The 17,649-nt window shown below is 42.2% G+C and overlaps 1 protein-coding gene across 1 annotated transcript; it reads right to left on the bottom strand.

Moving 5' to 3' along the window:
• Window positions 1-1,841: 1,841 nt before the first annotated feature.
• On the bottom strand, window positions 1,842-13,294 carry CEL (carboxyl ester lipase). The gene is made up of 11 exons (XM_003757445.4): window positions 13,176-13,294; window positions 9,001-9,151; window positions 8,781-8,903; window positions 7,523-7,720; window positions 6,654-6,784; window positions 6,062-6,169; window positions 5,596-5,713; window positions 4,913-5,099; window positions 3,280-3,483; window positions 2,584-2,781; window positions 1,842-2,398 (listed from the first exon to the last, which is right to left on the bottom strand). Exons 1-11 carry the CDS (start codon window positions 13,239-13,241, stop codon window positions 1,987-1,989), a joined length of 1,896 nt encoding a protein of 631 aa, XP_003757493.1. The 5' UTR covers window positions 13,242-13,294; the 3' UTR covers window positions 1,842-1,986.
• Between the last annotated feature and the right edge of the window lie 4,355 nt (window positions 13,295-17,649).

Here is a 17,649-nt window from a genome sequence, read left to right as displayed (position 1 = left end):
GGGACAGCAAGAAGGCCAGTTTGGCTGGACTTTATAGTGCATGGGGAAGAGTAATGGGCAAGCCCAGAAATCCAGGAAAAGGTAAGTTGTAAAGAGTTTTAAATGCCAGAGTAGTTTGTTGATTTGAGAAGTAATCAGAAGCTACTAAAATTAAAGTAGAGCTATAGACATGGTTAAACCTATGCTTTAAGACCTATGCTTTAGCAACTAAAGGGAACATGTACTGGAATGGGAAAGATTTGAGCCAGGAAGACCAATTAGGTGGCTCTTGCAATGGTTTAGGCAAAAAGTAAAGCTCGGACTAGAGTAGTGGCTTATAAATGGAGAGAAAGGGATAAATGCAAGAGATGTTGTAAAGATAGAAACATACCCCAGATTAACTACAAAGGGCACATATAAATTAAGATACTATAGAAAAAGAACTGATAAATGTAAGTATATATAGAATGGTTTTAAATGTGTATATGTATACCTATACACATACTGTGTATGTGACTGGCATTAGAATTGTGAACTTTGGTGACTTAGGAAGGAAGATAATACCCTCAATAGTAATCAGTTTAGAAGCTGAAAGAATGAATTTTTAGACACACTTTGAGATGCCTACAAATTATTCTGTTTACTAGGCAGTTGGTCATATGAATGGGACTAGATCTCAGGAAAGACTAGGGATGAATATATTGGCTCAGAATCAACTGCATAGAGATAAAAATTAAACCTATGGGAGCTGATGAGATCATCAGATATAGAGACAAAAAAGAGGGTCCAGGACAGCTTTTGGGGATGCCCAAAGTTAGTGGCATGCCATGGATAAAGATCATAATATCATAGATTTAGGGACTTTAGAAACCATCTTCTTAGAAACTCCTTTTACAAGTGAGAAACTAAAACTAAGAGAGCTCCCCAAGATAACACACCTAATGAGTATCCAAGACTAGGTAAGAAATGTCAGAGAATGACTTCTTTTATCTAATAAAAAATTATATATATATATTTATATTATATATATATATATATGGAAAACCTTCAAGGTTTCTGGCCATATTGCTATTTATATTATATTCACTCTGAGCCAATCAGAGCACAATCACCCTTAAAGACCTTAGTTAAAAAGGCTCAGGTCTCCCACTGCATCCAGGGCCATTTCCAGGCATCCTGATCTATGATGGCTCTGGAGGTGAAAGTGAGGCAGGTGACCTTGCACAGCCCTCCCTCATTTAAATCCAAATTATTTGCATGTCACAGCATCCCTTCCCTGATGTCATGGTCTTCTTCAAGAGCAAAGGACAAACAACAACAAAGAATCTGACCCCCCCTTGCAGGCTGGGCTACCCTCTGTAAGGCAGACCAGCCCACTGGGCAGAGTATTCAGGCCACTCTATTCCTGACTGAGAAAAGCTCAATAGGTCAGTTCCATCCTGAGTCCAGCTCAGGATGTAAAATGAGCTTCTAAGAAGATGGCTTCTGTCCCCATCCCTTGCCCTGGAGATCCAGTGCCTCAGGTGTTTTCATGGCCAGCAGGAGGAATCTTCTCAGCTTTTCATATCTCCATCTGTCACTGCCATGTTTCCAGTCTCCCAGATACAAGCAGGGAATCACTTTTGAGTTCTCCCTCACCCACTGCATCCAATTCACTCTACAGTAGATTTTCCCAGGGGATCAATAGTGCCCAGCTAAACACTCCCTATTCTAATAGTCTTCAGAGACATATTAGCCTGCTCCTCTTTCTTGCCCATTGAAGCGGGTGCAGGCTGAACCTGAATGGTTTTTAGAATTCTCCTCACCCCGGTTGAAATCCCAGCTTAAAAACCTTTGCCACAGAGTAAGGACAGAATGATGCATGATAGGTAGCCACAAGACTTTATTAAGGGAGTAAGGGGAAAGGGACAGAGAGCCAGAGAGTCACTGTTGGATCCCGGCCCTCATGGGCACTTGGCTTTCTAGTGAGTGGGCACTGGTCTCATTAATTAATTGTGAATTTGAGAGTTATATGGAGTCAGCCACTGGGGCAATTGGAGCAGACACCTCAGGGTCAGCTGCTGGAGGTACAGGAACTTTGTCCTCTGGGACGCTGCCCTCAGGGACACTGCCCTCAGGAACGCTGCCCTCGGGAACGCTGCCCTCTGGGACGCTGCCCTCGGGAACGCTGCCCTCGGGGACGCTGCCCTCGGGGACGCTGCCCTCGGGAACATTATTCTCAGGAACATCGTCTTTGTCTTCCTGGTTCACTGTGGGGAGGGCCTGATAAGTGAGGGTCCAGAAGCGCAGATAGTCGGTTCTTAGGTGCTGTTTCATGGAGTTGGCAGTCACTTTCTTGTTGATTTCCAGGTAGTTACCATTCTCCACAGTATAAGGAGACCAGTGGGTAGGGACGGCAGAATTGCCCATGTTGGGGTCCCTTTAAGGAAAGCAAAAAACTCCAGTGAGGTTAAGTTTCTGGTGAAACTTTGATTTATGGCTTATACATTTTTTTTTTAATCTATAAGCTTAGAACGCTTTCCCTAGCTCCTATTTAAGAACTAGTGACCAGTCCTAGAATCTAGTGGCAAAGCTTCCCCCTGGGCCTCACCCCACAGATCTTACCCAGTTTTGGCAAAGTTAGTCCAGTAAGCAATGAGGGTCTTCGAGACGGTCCGGTCCTGGGCCCGATAACCCAAGGGTGTGGCAAAAGGCTTGCCAAAGACGTACTGGATATCGTCAGCATGGTCGGCCCCCACCCAGTCAGGGTAAACAGGCATTCGAGAAGGATGGGAGAACAGGTAGGAGTAAGTTCTGCCGCTCCTGTGGGATTCAATAAGGTAATTTTGGTGTGTGGGGAGGTACCTGGGACTGCCCAGCCAAGATAGAGAAAGCATATCTGAGAGGAGGCTGGCGAAGAATGGGCTGGAGTCTGTGAAATTTACCTCAGACTCAGGGGGAACTGGAATTATACAGAATAAAGAAGAAAAAATTAAGGACCAGCTTTAGGCCTTCCAGTATTACTACTGTGTGTAGAGGAAGAACTCTAGCTGTGTTCTCCATTCGGGAAGAACAGGGAAATTAAAGTTAGATTTTTAAGAATTTAAATATGGATGTGGGACCGTAGAATAAGTAACATTTTGGGGAATTAGCTAGGCCAATTTCCTCATTTTATAGAGAAGTAAGTGAAACGTAGGGAGGTTACAATGGTTGTTTAGTGGCAGAACCAGGGTAAGGATCATTTCCACATAAGAGGAGTTGTCCAGAACCCCTTTATCACTGGGCCCCTTAGAAGAAGTCACACCAACAGGCTGCTCTCACTTGGCATTGGCTATGTGCTGGGCCAAGGCAATCTTTGTGGGCACCAGAAAGAGGATGTCAGTCTCAAAGTCCACCACAGTCTTTTTCTTGGTCTCCTGGGAGGAGTCTTGGCTCCAGAGTTGGGTGTAGAAGTCAAAGGTGGCCTTGGCACCAGGAAGACCTTTTGTTATGGTGAGACCAGAGACCAGCTTGTAAAAGTCTTCCCTACAGTGAAAAAGCAGGCATAGTTAGTTACATACATTTCTTTCTTTCTCTTTAGACAAACCTATAATCCTTTTTTAAAATTATTAAATATTTTATTTTTTCCTAATTACATGTAAAAAATTTTGTGTTTAGTTTTTTTTTAATTTTGAGTTCCAAATTCTCTCCCTCCTTCCTTTTCTTCCCTTCCCTATCCTCTTCTTGAAAAGGCAATTTGATATATGTATAGTCATGCAAGACACATTTCTCCATCTCCATGTTGTGACAGAAAACAGAAAAGAAAAAAAATTGAAGTTTTACAAAATATTCTTCAATCTGCCTTTAGACTCCATTAGTTCTTTCTCTGGAGGTAGATAGCATTTTTCATCATAAATCCTTCAGAATTGTCTTGAATTATTATATTGCTGAGAATAGCTGAGTCATACAGTATTGCTGTTTATTTTATTTTATTTTTTTTTTTTTTGCTGTTTATTTGCTGTTATATTATACAGTATTGCTGCTACTGGGTAAAATGTTCTCCTGGTTCCGCTTACTTCACATTGCATCAGTTCATGTAAGTCATCATCAGGAATGACGTCTCCATCAATGACTGTTTTCCTGAAATCCTCCTGCTCATAATTTCTTATAGTAAAACAGTATTCCATCACAATCATATGAATACCACAACTTTTTCAGTCACTTTTCAACTGATGGATTCATCCTCAATTTCCAATTTTTTACCATCACAAAAATGCTGCTATGAATATTTTTGTGCATATAGGTCTTTTTCCTTTTTCTTTGATCAGAAATCCTTCTCAGAACTAACTGAGCATATATCTAAGTGATCAGGCGTAAGAGTAGAAGGTTCAAAGTTTTAGGCTCTTCCCCTGTATCTCCTGAAAAAGACACCATTGGAATAGGTTCCCCACTCAGACCACTGGAAACATGTGTAGCTACTCTCCAGGAAAATCTAATGTTTGTTTCTGCAAACTAGTGCAATGTTAGAGCAACAACCAAGCCAGAACGGCCCCCTTGTTCTCCGAGCACTCACGTGGTTTACCGTCTCCATGTCTGTCTCATGTGTGGCATTCCTTCCCAGCATCCCTCCAGATTTACATTAAACCCCATCTCCCAGCCATACCAGCCCGGCCCGATCTCTCCACCAAGCCTTGAGAGCTCTAGAGCACTCATTGTACATTCCGTTTCCTTGACAGTCAGCAGCCATCTGTAGTTGTCTGGACGGGATTTTATTAGCCGCTGCTCTGTTTATGCTTATCTACCCTTTCTTCATTCCGACTGCCCACTCGGGGAGAGACACAGTCTTTCTCAGAGTCTTTTTAACAATGCTCGGGCACATAGAGGCCTATGGGGTTTTGCTTTTGCTCTGAGAGGCCCGCCCCTTTGAGTCACCCCCTGATACACACGGCCTTCAGGACGCCTTCCGGTCACTCACTCTTTGATACTCTGGGAGGCCTTGTTGATGGCAGGCATATCGATGCTGGCAAAGATGTGGCCGTCCATGTTGTTGGTGCCGATGATGTAGTCGATATCGGCCGCGTTGGCGAAGAGGTTGACGGGATCATCAGGAATGAAGTCTCCATCGATGACTGGCACAAAGCTCAGATAATGCAGCATAGGGTCTGGCAAGGAGAGACAGGGGGTGAATCCCTCTGCCTTTCAGGAAGGTGGTATGGAATTATCCTTCAGTTTGTGTCTAAAGTAAAACCCTCTTGTTCTGGGTTCATTCTGTCCTTGGAATCAAAGACTTATTCATTATCCTCATCCTGGGATACTGAATGGATAATTGTGATAACTGAGAGGGTAGTTAAATAAACACCCAGAGATCTGCAAGAAAGACAGCTCTGTAGAAATCCAAACTATTAATATTTTGGGTGTCGTTAGTTATAAACAAAATGGACCACACTGTGGTCACTCTGAGTATTACAAAGAGTAACGTGTTCTTCTCATTTATGATCGAATCCCCAAAACTCTCTCAGAACAAGAATGTTAGAGTTGGAGGGACCTCAGAAATTGCTTCATCCAGCCCACTCATTTAGCAAAGAAGGGAAACTGAGGCTCAGAGAGAATCTGGAAAGTGGGCCACCTCCCAGTCCCTCCTAAATAATCCCCACTCACATTCCATGCCAGCTAGAGGCATCTTATAGGCCAAAGTCAGAGCTCGGGGATCAGTGATCTTGAAGCATTTGGCCATCTTGGCGGTATCATCCAGCGGGCATCCCACTTTGCTGGCGATCTGTCGGGAAGAGGAACCCCACCCTAGCATATTCAGCTTTGATAGCAAATTCCCCCTCACAGACACACCTTTAAGGAAGATTGGAGAAGGGAGAGGATGGGTACCTGGGGGGAAAGTTCAACTAGTATATTTTTTAGATTGGGATAGCTTATCTAACCTAATAGTGTCTCTTGAGTTTGGAGAAAGATTTCTGGGCCAAAAAAAAAAAGTTAATGCAAGTGTTGTGCATATTACATGTAAATGAAAGAAGCATGAACCTTGTGGACCATTCAAACCTGTTGGGCTGCCCAGTCCCACCCCTTCCCACCCCAGGAGGGTAGAGATGGCCACTGGCCTGGGGTTTCTTACCCTTTTAGCCCAGAAGAGGGGGTTTTTCTGGATGACCCAAGGACTCAGGGCCACACCGCTCTGACTGATGGCTCTCTTGATGAGTCCCTTATTGTGGGGAGTTAAAGTCTGCAACATGGAGGCACCAGTTCAGCTGAGACCCAAAGTTCCCTATCCCTTGGCTTCTTTTCTTCTTCCCTCTGTTCCCTCTTCCTCCCTCTCATGCTTCTCCCTTTTTTCTTCTCTCCTCCCACTCTCTTCCCATTTTTCACTTGACAGGGCCATGACATAGAGAGTGCAACAAGCACGGACTATGCCATAATTTATGCTTTCTGGCTTAGGGTGGGATGAAGTGGGATCTCAGGAATTCCATCCCTTCCCTGAGATGAGCCTTACATCATTCCATCTCCCTCCCTGTTGCCTCTGTCCCACATGGCTCACACCCAGCACAGCAGAACAGAGCTGCTCACAGGGATATGGATGTCATAAGACAGATGTGTCTTTTGGATCCTCCCCCCAACTCTTTTGGAGAACAATGGATCCACTGGGGTATGGGGAGAGAAGTGGGAGGGAGGGTTGAAGTAGATCTTCCTAACTCAATAAAATCCCAGACCTGGATGGAGACACTGGCCCCACCAGCTGACTCCCCAAAGATGGTGATGTTGTTGGGGTCTCCACCGAAGGCTGCGATGTTCCTCTTCACCCATGCAATAGCCATGTGCTGATCCCAAAGACCAAAGTTACCTGACAGTGGGGGAAAAGGAAGAAAACAAGCATTTGTGAAGTGCCTACTAGGGGCCAGGTACTGTGCCAAGTGCCTTATCAATATATAATCCTCACAACTACCCTGTGTGAGGTGGGTGCTGTTATTATTACTCCCTGTTTTACAGTGAGGAGACTGAGGCACACAGTGTTAAGTGACTTGCCCAGGGTCCTACAGCTAGTAAGTGTCTAAAGCTGGATTTGAACTCACAAAGAGGAGTCTTCCTTCTTTCAAGCCCAGTACTCCCTCCCCTGCACTATGTAGCTTCCCATCTTTAGTTATGTTGTCTTCCCCATCAGAATGTGACTTCCACGAGAGCAGAGACCAAGTTTTCCACTTTCTTTGAATCTCCAGCCTTTAAAACGTTGGCTGGCACATAGTAAGCCTTTAATCATCACTGACTGACTGAATCACCTCAGAGTGGTTCTGTTGGCTTTATTCTTCCTAATGGACTTGGCCAGATGTTATTTCAAGTCCCTTCCAGCTGTGACATTCCATGACTTCTGTAACTTTAATTACTCCCCCATCCCTGACATTCTAGGATTTTGTAAACAGTGGCATTTTTTAGAAGTTGTTAGACTACAGAGGAATAGGAACAGCTCCCCAAAAGGGAAGGATCTCCTACATGGCAAAGATTTGTGTGAGATAGAGTAAGTATCCCTCTCTTGGGTCTCTCTCCTCGAAGACCTAAGGCCCAGACTTAGAGGGCCAGCAAGTACCTGGCAGGTTGGAGTCTCCAGTGCTGAGGAAGCCCAGGGGCCCAACACGGTAGTTGAAGGTAACCACAATGACGTTTCCTCGGGTGGCAATCTCCTCCCCATCATACAGGTAATTCTTCAGAAAGTTGGCACCATGGCCTGCCCCCATTAGGAAGGCCCCACCATAGATCCAGATCATGACTGGCAGGTCTCTGGAAACTAAAGAGCCAAGAGAGAACCAGAGCTAAGAGAAGTGGACTGAGAGGAAGGAAGCTCTTAGCTAGGGCTAAGCTTCCTTGCACTGCAGAGAAACCCAAAAAACCCCTCTGCTACATGGGGCATTGTGATCCCTAGCACCAGCTGTGGCCTCCCATAGGAGTATGAAAGATAGTGAATAGTGGGTCTAAGGCTGTGAACCTGGGATGAGGAGATTGCTACTCAGGGTACTTGGGACAGGCAGTAGAAAACATTCTCAAGAATCTCAGTCCAGGGCTTAGAGCCTTCTAATCCCAATCTCTTCCTCTAGCCTCTGTTTTTTGGCAATAGGAAGCTAACCGTCAGTAACTTTACACTATCTAATGAATAAAGTATTAAGTTTCTGACTATAAAATCCAAGGACCTTCACAATTTGGTTTCACCCTATTTTTCCAGTCTTATGTCATAGTAATTCCTTTCATATACTGTTCTAGCTAAATTGGACTATTTGTCATACTCCGTTCTTGTACTTTGCTTACTTGCCTGCATGTTTGTTTTTTTTTACCCTCTCCCCCTAGAACAGAATCTGTATCTTTAGCCACCCATCCACCTATCTACCTCCTCCTTCTTTCAAAGTCCAACTCAGGTACCATCTTCTCTATAAAACTTTTCATAATCAAACCCAGAGAAAAGTGCTCTCTCCTTCTGCCTCCTGGCAGAAGCATTTTCTTTCATGTAGCATCTCTCCTGGACCTCTCTTGCACTTATCCTCCTATCTGACAGGTACATGTCTTACCCCACCACCCTGCTGTTAGATAGAGAGTTCCTTTAGGAGTGGTGCTGTGCTATTTTTAATCTCCCATCATGGGATTTCATTCATTTTTAAGCAGGCATTTAATAAGTATTTACTGAATTGAATTTCAGGAAATAGACTCTAGATCTATTTGAAGGTCTAGAATTCCAGAATTCTTTCCTCCTAGTAGGAAAGGGAAAGATTGGGAAAAGAGGGCTTCTGTGCCAGAACAGACAGGCTACTTCCCAGTGGTCTGTTTCCTTCCCGCACTTCCCTTCCCCTGACCCTGACCTTGCTTCCTTCCCTGTGGAATCCAGATGTTGAGGTAGAGGCAGTCCTCACTGCCGTAGGTGTCATCCTGAGTGATGGTGGCTTGAAGGCATCGTTTCTTGAATTCCTTGGCCTTCAGGGTTCCTGTGGGAGAAAAGGAAGAAATAAGTCTGAACTGGGTGGGTCCCCTGGCTCATGGGGTCAATCCCAACTTATAACTCGGTGTTTCCTGCCCTCTTACCTTGCCATCCAGGGTGACGCTTGGGGATCTCCAAGGCCTTGGGGGGAGCAGCAAAAGGGATGCCCCTGAAAATGTCTACCGAGTCACCAAGGAGACCCAACTTCTTATTGACACCTTCAACAAAGCCCCCTTCGGTGTAGACAGCTCCCAACTGGGAAAGGATGGAAAGGAATAAGTCTTTGTGTATCACCTACTATGTGAAATGCTTTACAGATATTATTCCACTTGATCCTCACAACCCTGCAAGATAGATCCTATTATTATACTCATTTTACAACTGAGAAAATGGAAGCAAACAGAGATTAAGTGATTTGCTTAGGTTCACAGTATCTGAAATTGGTTTTGAAATCAGATTTTCCTGACTTCAGTCCCTGCTAACACCTAACTGCTAAACTCATTTTTAAAAATTTTATTTTAATAGAATATTATTTTTTCACTTACATGTAAAGATGATTTTCAATATTAATTTCTTTTAAGATTTTGAGTTTCAAATTTTTTTCTTCTTCTCTTCCCCCTCCCCACTCTAGCAAGTAATCTAATATCAGTTATGCATGTACATTCATTTTTGTGAAGTTCATTTGAGTCATTAAACTTTTTATGCAAAATTTTTTAAATTTAATGTAGTCAAAGCTGTTCATTTTGCTTTTTATAACGTTCTTTGGTTCTTCTTTGGTCATAAATTCCTTCCATCTCCAAAGATCTGATAGGTAAATTATCCCTTTCTCTCCTAATTTGTTTATGGTATCATCCTTTATGCCCAAATCATGTACCCACTTTGACTTTATTTTGATATGAGTTATGAGATGTAGGTCTATGCTGAGTTTCTGACATTATTTTCCGGCTCTCCCAGCAACTTTTGTCAAATAGTGAGTACTTATTCCAGAAGCTGGAGTTTGGGGGTTTATCAAATTCTAGATTACTTTAGGTCTTATTTATTGTATCACATGTATCTAATCTATTCCACTGATCCACCACTCTATTTCTTAGCCAGTGCCAAATGATTCTGATGACTGCTGCTTAACAATATAGTTTTAGGTTTGGTACTACCATCCTTTGTAATTTTTTTTCATTAATTCCTTTGATATTTTTGACCTTTTGTTCTTCCAGATGAATTTTGTTATTATTTTTTCTAGTTTTATAAAACAATTTTTTGGCAGTTTGATTGGTATGGCACTGAAAAAGTAGATCAATTTAGGCAAATTTGTCATTTTTATTATATTAGCATTAAACTTTTTAAAAAATTGACTTTAGACTGAGTCTTGGTTCCCCCCCATCCTAATTACTTACAGGTATTAAAAATATTAGAAGTTTGTATTATTTATAAAGGAAAGGCTGCTCCTAACTTGCAGTGACATATATTGGGGAAACTACCAGTATTCCTATCAGACCACCTGGTTTAGAATCCCACTTCTGCTATGTCTGGGCAAGGCACTCTTCAGTTCCCTCATTTGTAAAATGAGGACAGAACAAGGTGATTTCTTGGGGGCTTGTCCAGCTCTAAATCCTGAAGGGATATAAAAATAAATAAGACTAGAAAGGTAGATAAGGATCAAAATGGGAAGGACCTTAAAGGCCAGGTTGAAGGTTTGGTACTTCATCCTTGAAGCCATAGGAAGCCACTGAAGATTTTTGAGTAAGAAAGTGACATGGGCAGATTTGTGCTTTTAGGAAGATTATTTTGTCAGTTAATGGTGTGGAGGACTATGTAAAAAAAGGAAGAGATTGGAAATAGAGACCAATTAAGTGGTTATTATTACCAAAAGTGAAGTGATAAGGGATTAGCTAAACAAGTGCCTGTGTGAATGGAGACAAGAGGACAGATGAGAGAAATTATCTGTTAAATTAGGCTGAAATGATGGACTGAATCTAAGGATAAATTAAACAAGGATGTAAAGTCTTATACTTGGATGAAGAAAAAGAAAACATTGCCTATGTATGGACAAGGTTGCTAGGGGTGGATGTGGCTAGAAAGAAGTTTCCATGAAAAATAACGGGGGAAGAGGGGAGGAAGAGTCGGAGATCACAAACTCAGGATGAGTCTGCAATGTGATGTAGCAGCCAATGAAGCTGATATGATCTTAGGTTGTATTAATAGACACACATTGTTGAGAATGGGGGATATAGTGTCTCTTGTTGTTCTCTCTTCAATCTGGAATATCATGTACAGTTCTGGGTGTTACATTTTAAGAGGGAAGAAACCAAGTCGAGGAGGAGGCTCAGACAGGGACAGGGGAGGGTAGAGGAAAAAGCAGTGAATTGGGAGTGGAAGACCTTGATTCCAAGCCCAACTCTGCTACATTCTTACTTTCATGACTTGAGGGCAGTCATTTTACCCCTTTCCCTGTTTTCTTTATTTGGAAGATGAGGGAGTAGGATTACATGATTTCAATAGTCCTCTCCAATGATCCTAAGTAGGAGTTGAAAGAACTAGAGATATAAAATGGGATATGAGTTGGGGATTATAACCTGTATATTGTAAACTCGAATTTCAAGAGTTATATCAGTGCCAGTTACCTATTTCTATATCCACGGGATTTTGAAGATATTAAACACTTTAAAATGTTCATTAAATTAAATTAAATGTTTAGCCTGGAGAAGAGACTTAAGGGAGAAATAATGGCTGTCTTCCCAGTAACTAAAGGGCAATTAAATGAAAGTGGGATTATCAGACTTTTTGCTTGGCTCAAGGGGCAAAACTAGGAGGAATGGGAGAATTGTAGAAAGAAAGGTTTGGGCTCTGTGTAAGGGAAAAAGTAACTAACCATGAAAAGTCTCTAAAGTGGGAGGGACTACCTATGGAAGAGGCAGGTTTCCCTTTACTAGAGGTTTTCAAATAATCACAGATCATGCAGGGAGGCTCCTGATCAAATATGGGTGGTATGGGTTGGGTCAGTTAACTTCTGATGTCATTTCAAAATATAAAATTCTATGATTCTGGATCTGGGACAATGTCTAAGGGCTCAGAACACTGCTGGTTCCCTCCTCAACTCCCGAAGATCAGTTGGGCAAGTTTTCCAGTGTTTCTTTCAATGGTTGGGTTTGCCCTATTGCTATCTTGAAATCATATCCATCCCATGAAACAAGAAAACCCTGGGACGCAAGTAAAGATATGGCTGGTGGGGATATGGGGGGGGGAGTCTCTGATGCTTCTAACATCTGCTCAGTGGTTGCTGCAAATGTCTATTTTCCCATCCTTTACTCCCTAATTTATTATTAATAAGAGGAAGATCAAGACTAGGAAGATTAGAGACCAAAGGGTTACTTAGCCCACAGCCACATTTCCTAACACATTTCTTTTACCCTTTTCATCTGTCCCTTGCCTCCCCTTCCTCCCTCTTGCCCCTCCTTTCCTCCATCCTTCCTTCTTCCCTCCATTTCTTTCTTCCTTCCTTCCTTCTTCCCTCCATTTCTTTCTTCCTTCCTTCCTCCTTCCCTTCCTTCCTTCCCCCAGAAAATTTGACTAACAGCATTTCATAAGCATTTAATGAATAGAGAAACCTATTGAACTGGGAGTGCTGTTCTCTCTCTTTCCTAAACATCCCAGTTCCAGGGTAATACAAATAAAATCAGGGCATCTTGGAAGAGAAACAGACCAGAGAGAAGGGAAGACTGAGGAGAAGAGCAAGACTATCCTCTTATATGTGGGGGGGGGCAGCTCAGGAAAAAGACAGCCTTCACTGGATGTCTTCAAGCAGAGACTAGGTCAATTAGATAAATTGTGGCCAAAAACAAAAAACAAAACCCAAAACCTGCTTTGGCACAAATTGAACTAAATGCCTGCTGAAGTCCTTTACAATTCTGAAATTCTGTGATTAGGGAGAGGAGGCACATTTGAGGACTGAGAAACTTGCATGGCACAATAAAAAGGGTAAACCAGTAGCGCAAAAACCCTGCCTTCCACCAATTACTAGTGAGCAAATCTTATTTTTGAGTGAGCCTCAGTTTTCCCAACTCTAACATAGGAGTCACAGTCATTTTTGTATGAATTACTTCATGGGACTGTTGGGAAGAAAGAGTCAAAGTATAATAAAATATAAGCTATCATTATTATGTATTATTGAGCCTCAAGAAGATCTTGACTTAGCAAGAAGAAAAAAACCAGCTTATTGTTCAAGTAATTTGTCCCAATCCCTAACCTGAAAGAATTCCCCAATTTCTCTTCAGTCTTTACTTACCTTAGCTGCACTAGCAGCTGCTAGGCAACAGATGAGGCTGACGAACACCAACTCTGGGTGCCCCATGGTGTGTGTGTGTATGTGTGTGTGTACCCACTGAATGCCCAGATGGGGCTCTTAGCATATATAGTGTGTGAGAAGCTGAGTTTGGCAGCTGATAGAAGAGTGGCCCTTGTTCCCTCCACCTCTCACTGCACCTCCACCTCACTGCACAAGTGGGGCCCCTCACTTGGGGTGGTACCTGATTGGAAAGACAAACTTACTGTTCTGGGGGGGGGGGGAGGAGGGAGCAGAAAGAGTACTGGGAGAGCCAAGGTTACTAAAATACACACACACACACATTTTCCCAAGCCTGAGAGCCCTTGGGCAAAACCTAATTGCTAGTCTTACACCTGTGCATGTCTCTGCCTACCTGGGAGCCAACACAGGTGGCAGTGGGAGCAAAGGTCATGAAAATCAAGCAGGGTACAAGTCACTAAGAGATCTCTGACATCCACTATTAAGGTTCCAGCCTCCATTTTTTATGACAGAGAAATGCACCTCCAATGGCTCCACTCCCTTCCCAACTTGCTAAGGTCTACCAAACTAGAATGAGTCATTAGCATATGGTCCCCAGGACCAGATCTAGTAGGGCTATCCTACCAATAAGCTCCTCCTACTCCACCTGTAGTGGATGGGAATCCACTATAGGGAATTCTCAATGATCTGCACATATGAGAATTAAATCATCAGTCCAGAGCAGCAGATTATATAAAGTAGTGACTAACATCTCATTTACATGGTCTTACTTTTTTGGAATGAATTGTTCAGATTTTGTGTTTGGATCCAACTATATCGGATATCAGAATCAAGATCCCAAAAGATCTAGAATAAAAGGAATAAATATAGAGTTGACTTTGAAAAAAATCAAGGGAGTCTCTGGGAAACTATTTGAAGATTGTGTTTAGCAAATTTAATATTTAATAAGAATAAACAGAGCAACAAAGACAGCTAACTTTCAAAGAGGCATCTTTTCAATATTAATATTCTATACTGTCATTGTATGGGTCTAAGTCAGTCAGTGAGTCAACAGCATTTATCAAGCACTTACTATGTGACAGGCACTGTACTAAGATTGGGGCATGAAAAGAAAAGCAAGGAAGTCACAGAACATTATAGTCTCTGGAGAATTAAAATTAGTACCAGAAAACAACGGAGAAACATATAATGTATATAAATAGACTACAATCCTTGGAAATAAGGAACTATGAAGAACCAGAGTAAAGGATGACAGCAAAAGAAATGTATGGTCCCAAAAGATAGTCCTGTGAGAAGAGTGGACAACCTGTGGGCCTCTCTGATATCCTCTTGATGTCAGGAGAAAGCAAGTAAGGGCCCCAGTTCATTGGGTGTCCATCCTGGGGAAGGATATGGGTAGGAGTTGGCTAGCAGTTTGGCAAGCTTGGATGTGTTGTAATCTACCACACTGGAGGGAACATCAACAGGGTATAGTATTTAGCTTATTGAAGCATCTAATAAATGTTTGTTGACTAACATCAATAATAAGCTCACAGATCCAACTGAAAGTCTGACTAGTGAATGGAAGGAAGAACACACTTGTTCAGTTTGTGGCTCATTTATGGAAGTCATGGAGAAGTAGGAGCATGTTCAGAAGGCGTTAACCAAAAAGGGAAAAGAAGGAAAGAACTGAGAATTGATTGAAGGAACTAAGGAGAATCGGGAGGACGTGAAGTGGTCAGATATTTGAAGGAATGACATATGGAAGGATTGCTTTGCTTGTTCCTCAAGGCTGGGTTGGAGAAATGACCAAAAAGTTATAGGAAAGTAGACATTTTTTGCTTAATTTTCAGAAAAATCTTTCCATTAGAACCATCTAAAAAGTGGACTGCTTTAGAATACTCTTCTGGTGAATTCCTGTCACTGGAGGCCTTCAACAGGAAGGCAGATGAGTATTTGTAAGAGATATAGAGACTGCTTTGATATAGTTTAGACTAGAATATCTCTGAGGTTCCTTCAAATCCTGAGCCTCTGGATAGAGCAGATACACATGAATGCTAGAATTTTGGGGGGAAAGAGTCATTAGGGAACATCTAGTTCAGTGTCCTTGTTTTGTATATGGGGAAACTGAATGCTAAAAGGGCATGTTACTTACCCATAGTCACACAATAATTTAGTGGCAGATCTAAGAATATAACCCGGTCTCCTGACTCCCAGTCCAGAGATTTCCCCTGTATTTTGTATGTGTATAGTATTTTGACTATATTCCTCTTGTTCAAAGGTTAATACTTAAGCATATGGGCCTTCTCTGAGCTTATCTAAACTAATCACAATGGAAAATCATCCAGAAAAGTGGGACTGGAGTTGTGTCAGTTGCTTCACTGAATCCATGAAGCTGCCTGTGGATAATTGATAAATGGATAAATGTTTAATTGTGATGTTCTGAGTTACTTGGGGTCAGGGGGGCCTGTGGCAGGAAAGAATGGCAACAGGTTACATGCTAGTAGTAAAGAGACTCAAGCAGCTAAAAGGCATCTTCCTCAGGCTTATAAGTTAAGCCAATACAAACATCTTTTCACTTGGGGAGAAGAGACAGCTGAGAAGCAAAAGGCAGCAGAGCCACAGGGGACAGGCTAATGATGGTCATTTGGGAGAGGGAGAGATTTGGCCCTCATGTCTGGGAGGGCTGCGAGAAGACGAGGGGATTCAGAGGTGTCAGATGCATTTCCTGGTGACAGAGAGAATTGTAAGGTGAGTCAGCACAGGATGCCATGGAGAGAAAATATGTCACACACATACACAGAGTGGTGAAAAAACTCCAGGAAGTTTTATGCTATTAGGGCAGGTTTTACCCGTGTCAAAGTTGTGAGAGTTGCTATCGGGAAGAGCCCTAGCCCCTGTTGGGTGTATGGTGCTGAGTATTACGAGTTATGAAGATCCCTAAGCCCAGGCCACGGTGAGCTAGCACAACCATGTTTGGCTCTGCAGGAGTACCCAGTGGAAAGCACAGCAAGGGAGCCCTTACAGCACTATCAATCATTTTAAGCCTTTTCAAAGCTTTCTAATTTAAGCCCCTGCCCAGGGCACTTCTTGGAGTACTGTTCTGGCCACACAGGGTTCCTGATCTAATAATAGTTTTCCCCCCAACATCTACCAACCCTTGATTTTCTTTTCCTTACCCTACCCTCTACCACCAAACCCTTGGACCCATCCCATTTCACTCAGAGATTTGCCTTGAAAAGAAAATCAGTACTTTTTTTAGGGTCAGAGATCAAGCTTTGTGCTGATTTTCAATCTGAGTTTTACCTCCTTGCCTGGTATGCAATGCATTCCCAAAGCTGGCCAAACCCTACATTTCCAACTCTATTTCTACTGCTCCCTCTTTATTTACGTTCCTTTCAATGAATATGCCATGGGTTTTCCTGTTATTAGACTTTAGATGTCCTCTGCTTGCCTTTCTAAATTCTCTCAGGCCTAGCTCAAGACCTTCTTAAAAGCAATAAACTGGGAAAAAATTTTTACATTGAAGGGTTCTGATAAAGGCCTCATTTCTAAATTATAGAGAGAATTGACTCAAATTTATAAGAATTCAAGCTGTTCTCCAATTGACAAACGGTCAAAGGATATAAACAGGCAATTTTCAGATGAAGAAATTAAAACTATTTCTAGTCATATGAGAAGGTGCTCTAAATCATTATCAGAGAAAGGCAAATTAAGACAACTCTGAGGTACGCACCTCTCAGACTGACTAAAATGACAGGAAAAGATGATGAATATTGGAGGGGATGTAGGAAAACTGGGACACTGATACGTTGTTGGTGGAACTGTGAACAGATCCAACCATTCTGGGGAGCAGTTTGGAACTATGCCCAGGGAGTTATTACTCTGTTCATACACTTTGATCCAGCAGTGTTTCTACTGGGCTTTGAGAACAGTTTGGCATCAGAGCTTTCAAGTACTATCTTCTGACAATAGTGGTCTAGATAATTCAAGCCAGTGTACCTTCCCCTTACCTCAGTTCTACCAAGATTCAAGGACTAAATCAAATCCTGCCTTCTCCATGAAAATTTCCCCAACCACTCTAGCCTTCTCTGAACACCCTCTTCTAAATTACCAGCATTTAATGTCTTTACCATGCAGTTTAGCACTTCATTAAATACTGACATGTACTATTCATTATAATTTTGTTTTTTTTGCCATCTTTTCAACTAGAATATAATTTCCATGAGGACAGGGACAATTCTCCATGTTATAATACTTACAAGACTTATTGAGCCTAATAAACACTCATTAAACCTATTGATTGACTGGATTTTCTGAAGAAAAATTGTTCATCTTGGATCATTTCAGCATGCTCTGCTGACTTCTCCTTGGCAGCCATTTTACGATACATGAAATTCTCATCCAGAGAGTGAATAGAAAAAATAAGAGAGGAAACTGGCATTATTCCAGCTACTAGGTTTTAGCTATTCTAATG

This window comes from Sarcophilus harrisii, chromosome 2 (assembly GCF_902635505.1).
Source record: "Sarcophilus harrisii chromosome 2, mSarHar1.11, whole genome shotgun sequence".
In the NCBI taxonomy this organism is placed as follows: domain Eukaryota; kingdom Metazoa; phylum Chordata; class Mammalia; order Dasyuromorphia; family Dasyuridae; genus Sarcophilus; species Sarcophilus harrisii.
Note: the sequence above shows the minus strand (reverse complement) of the source record. Positions and strands in the feature narration are given on the sequence as shown.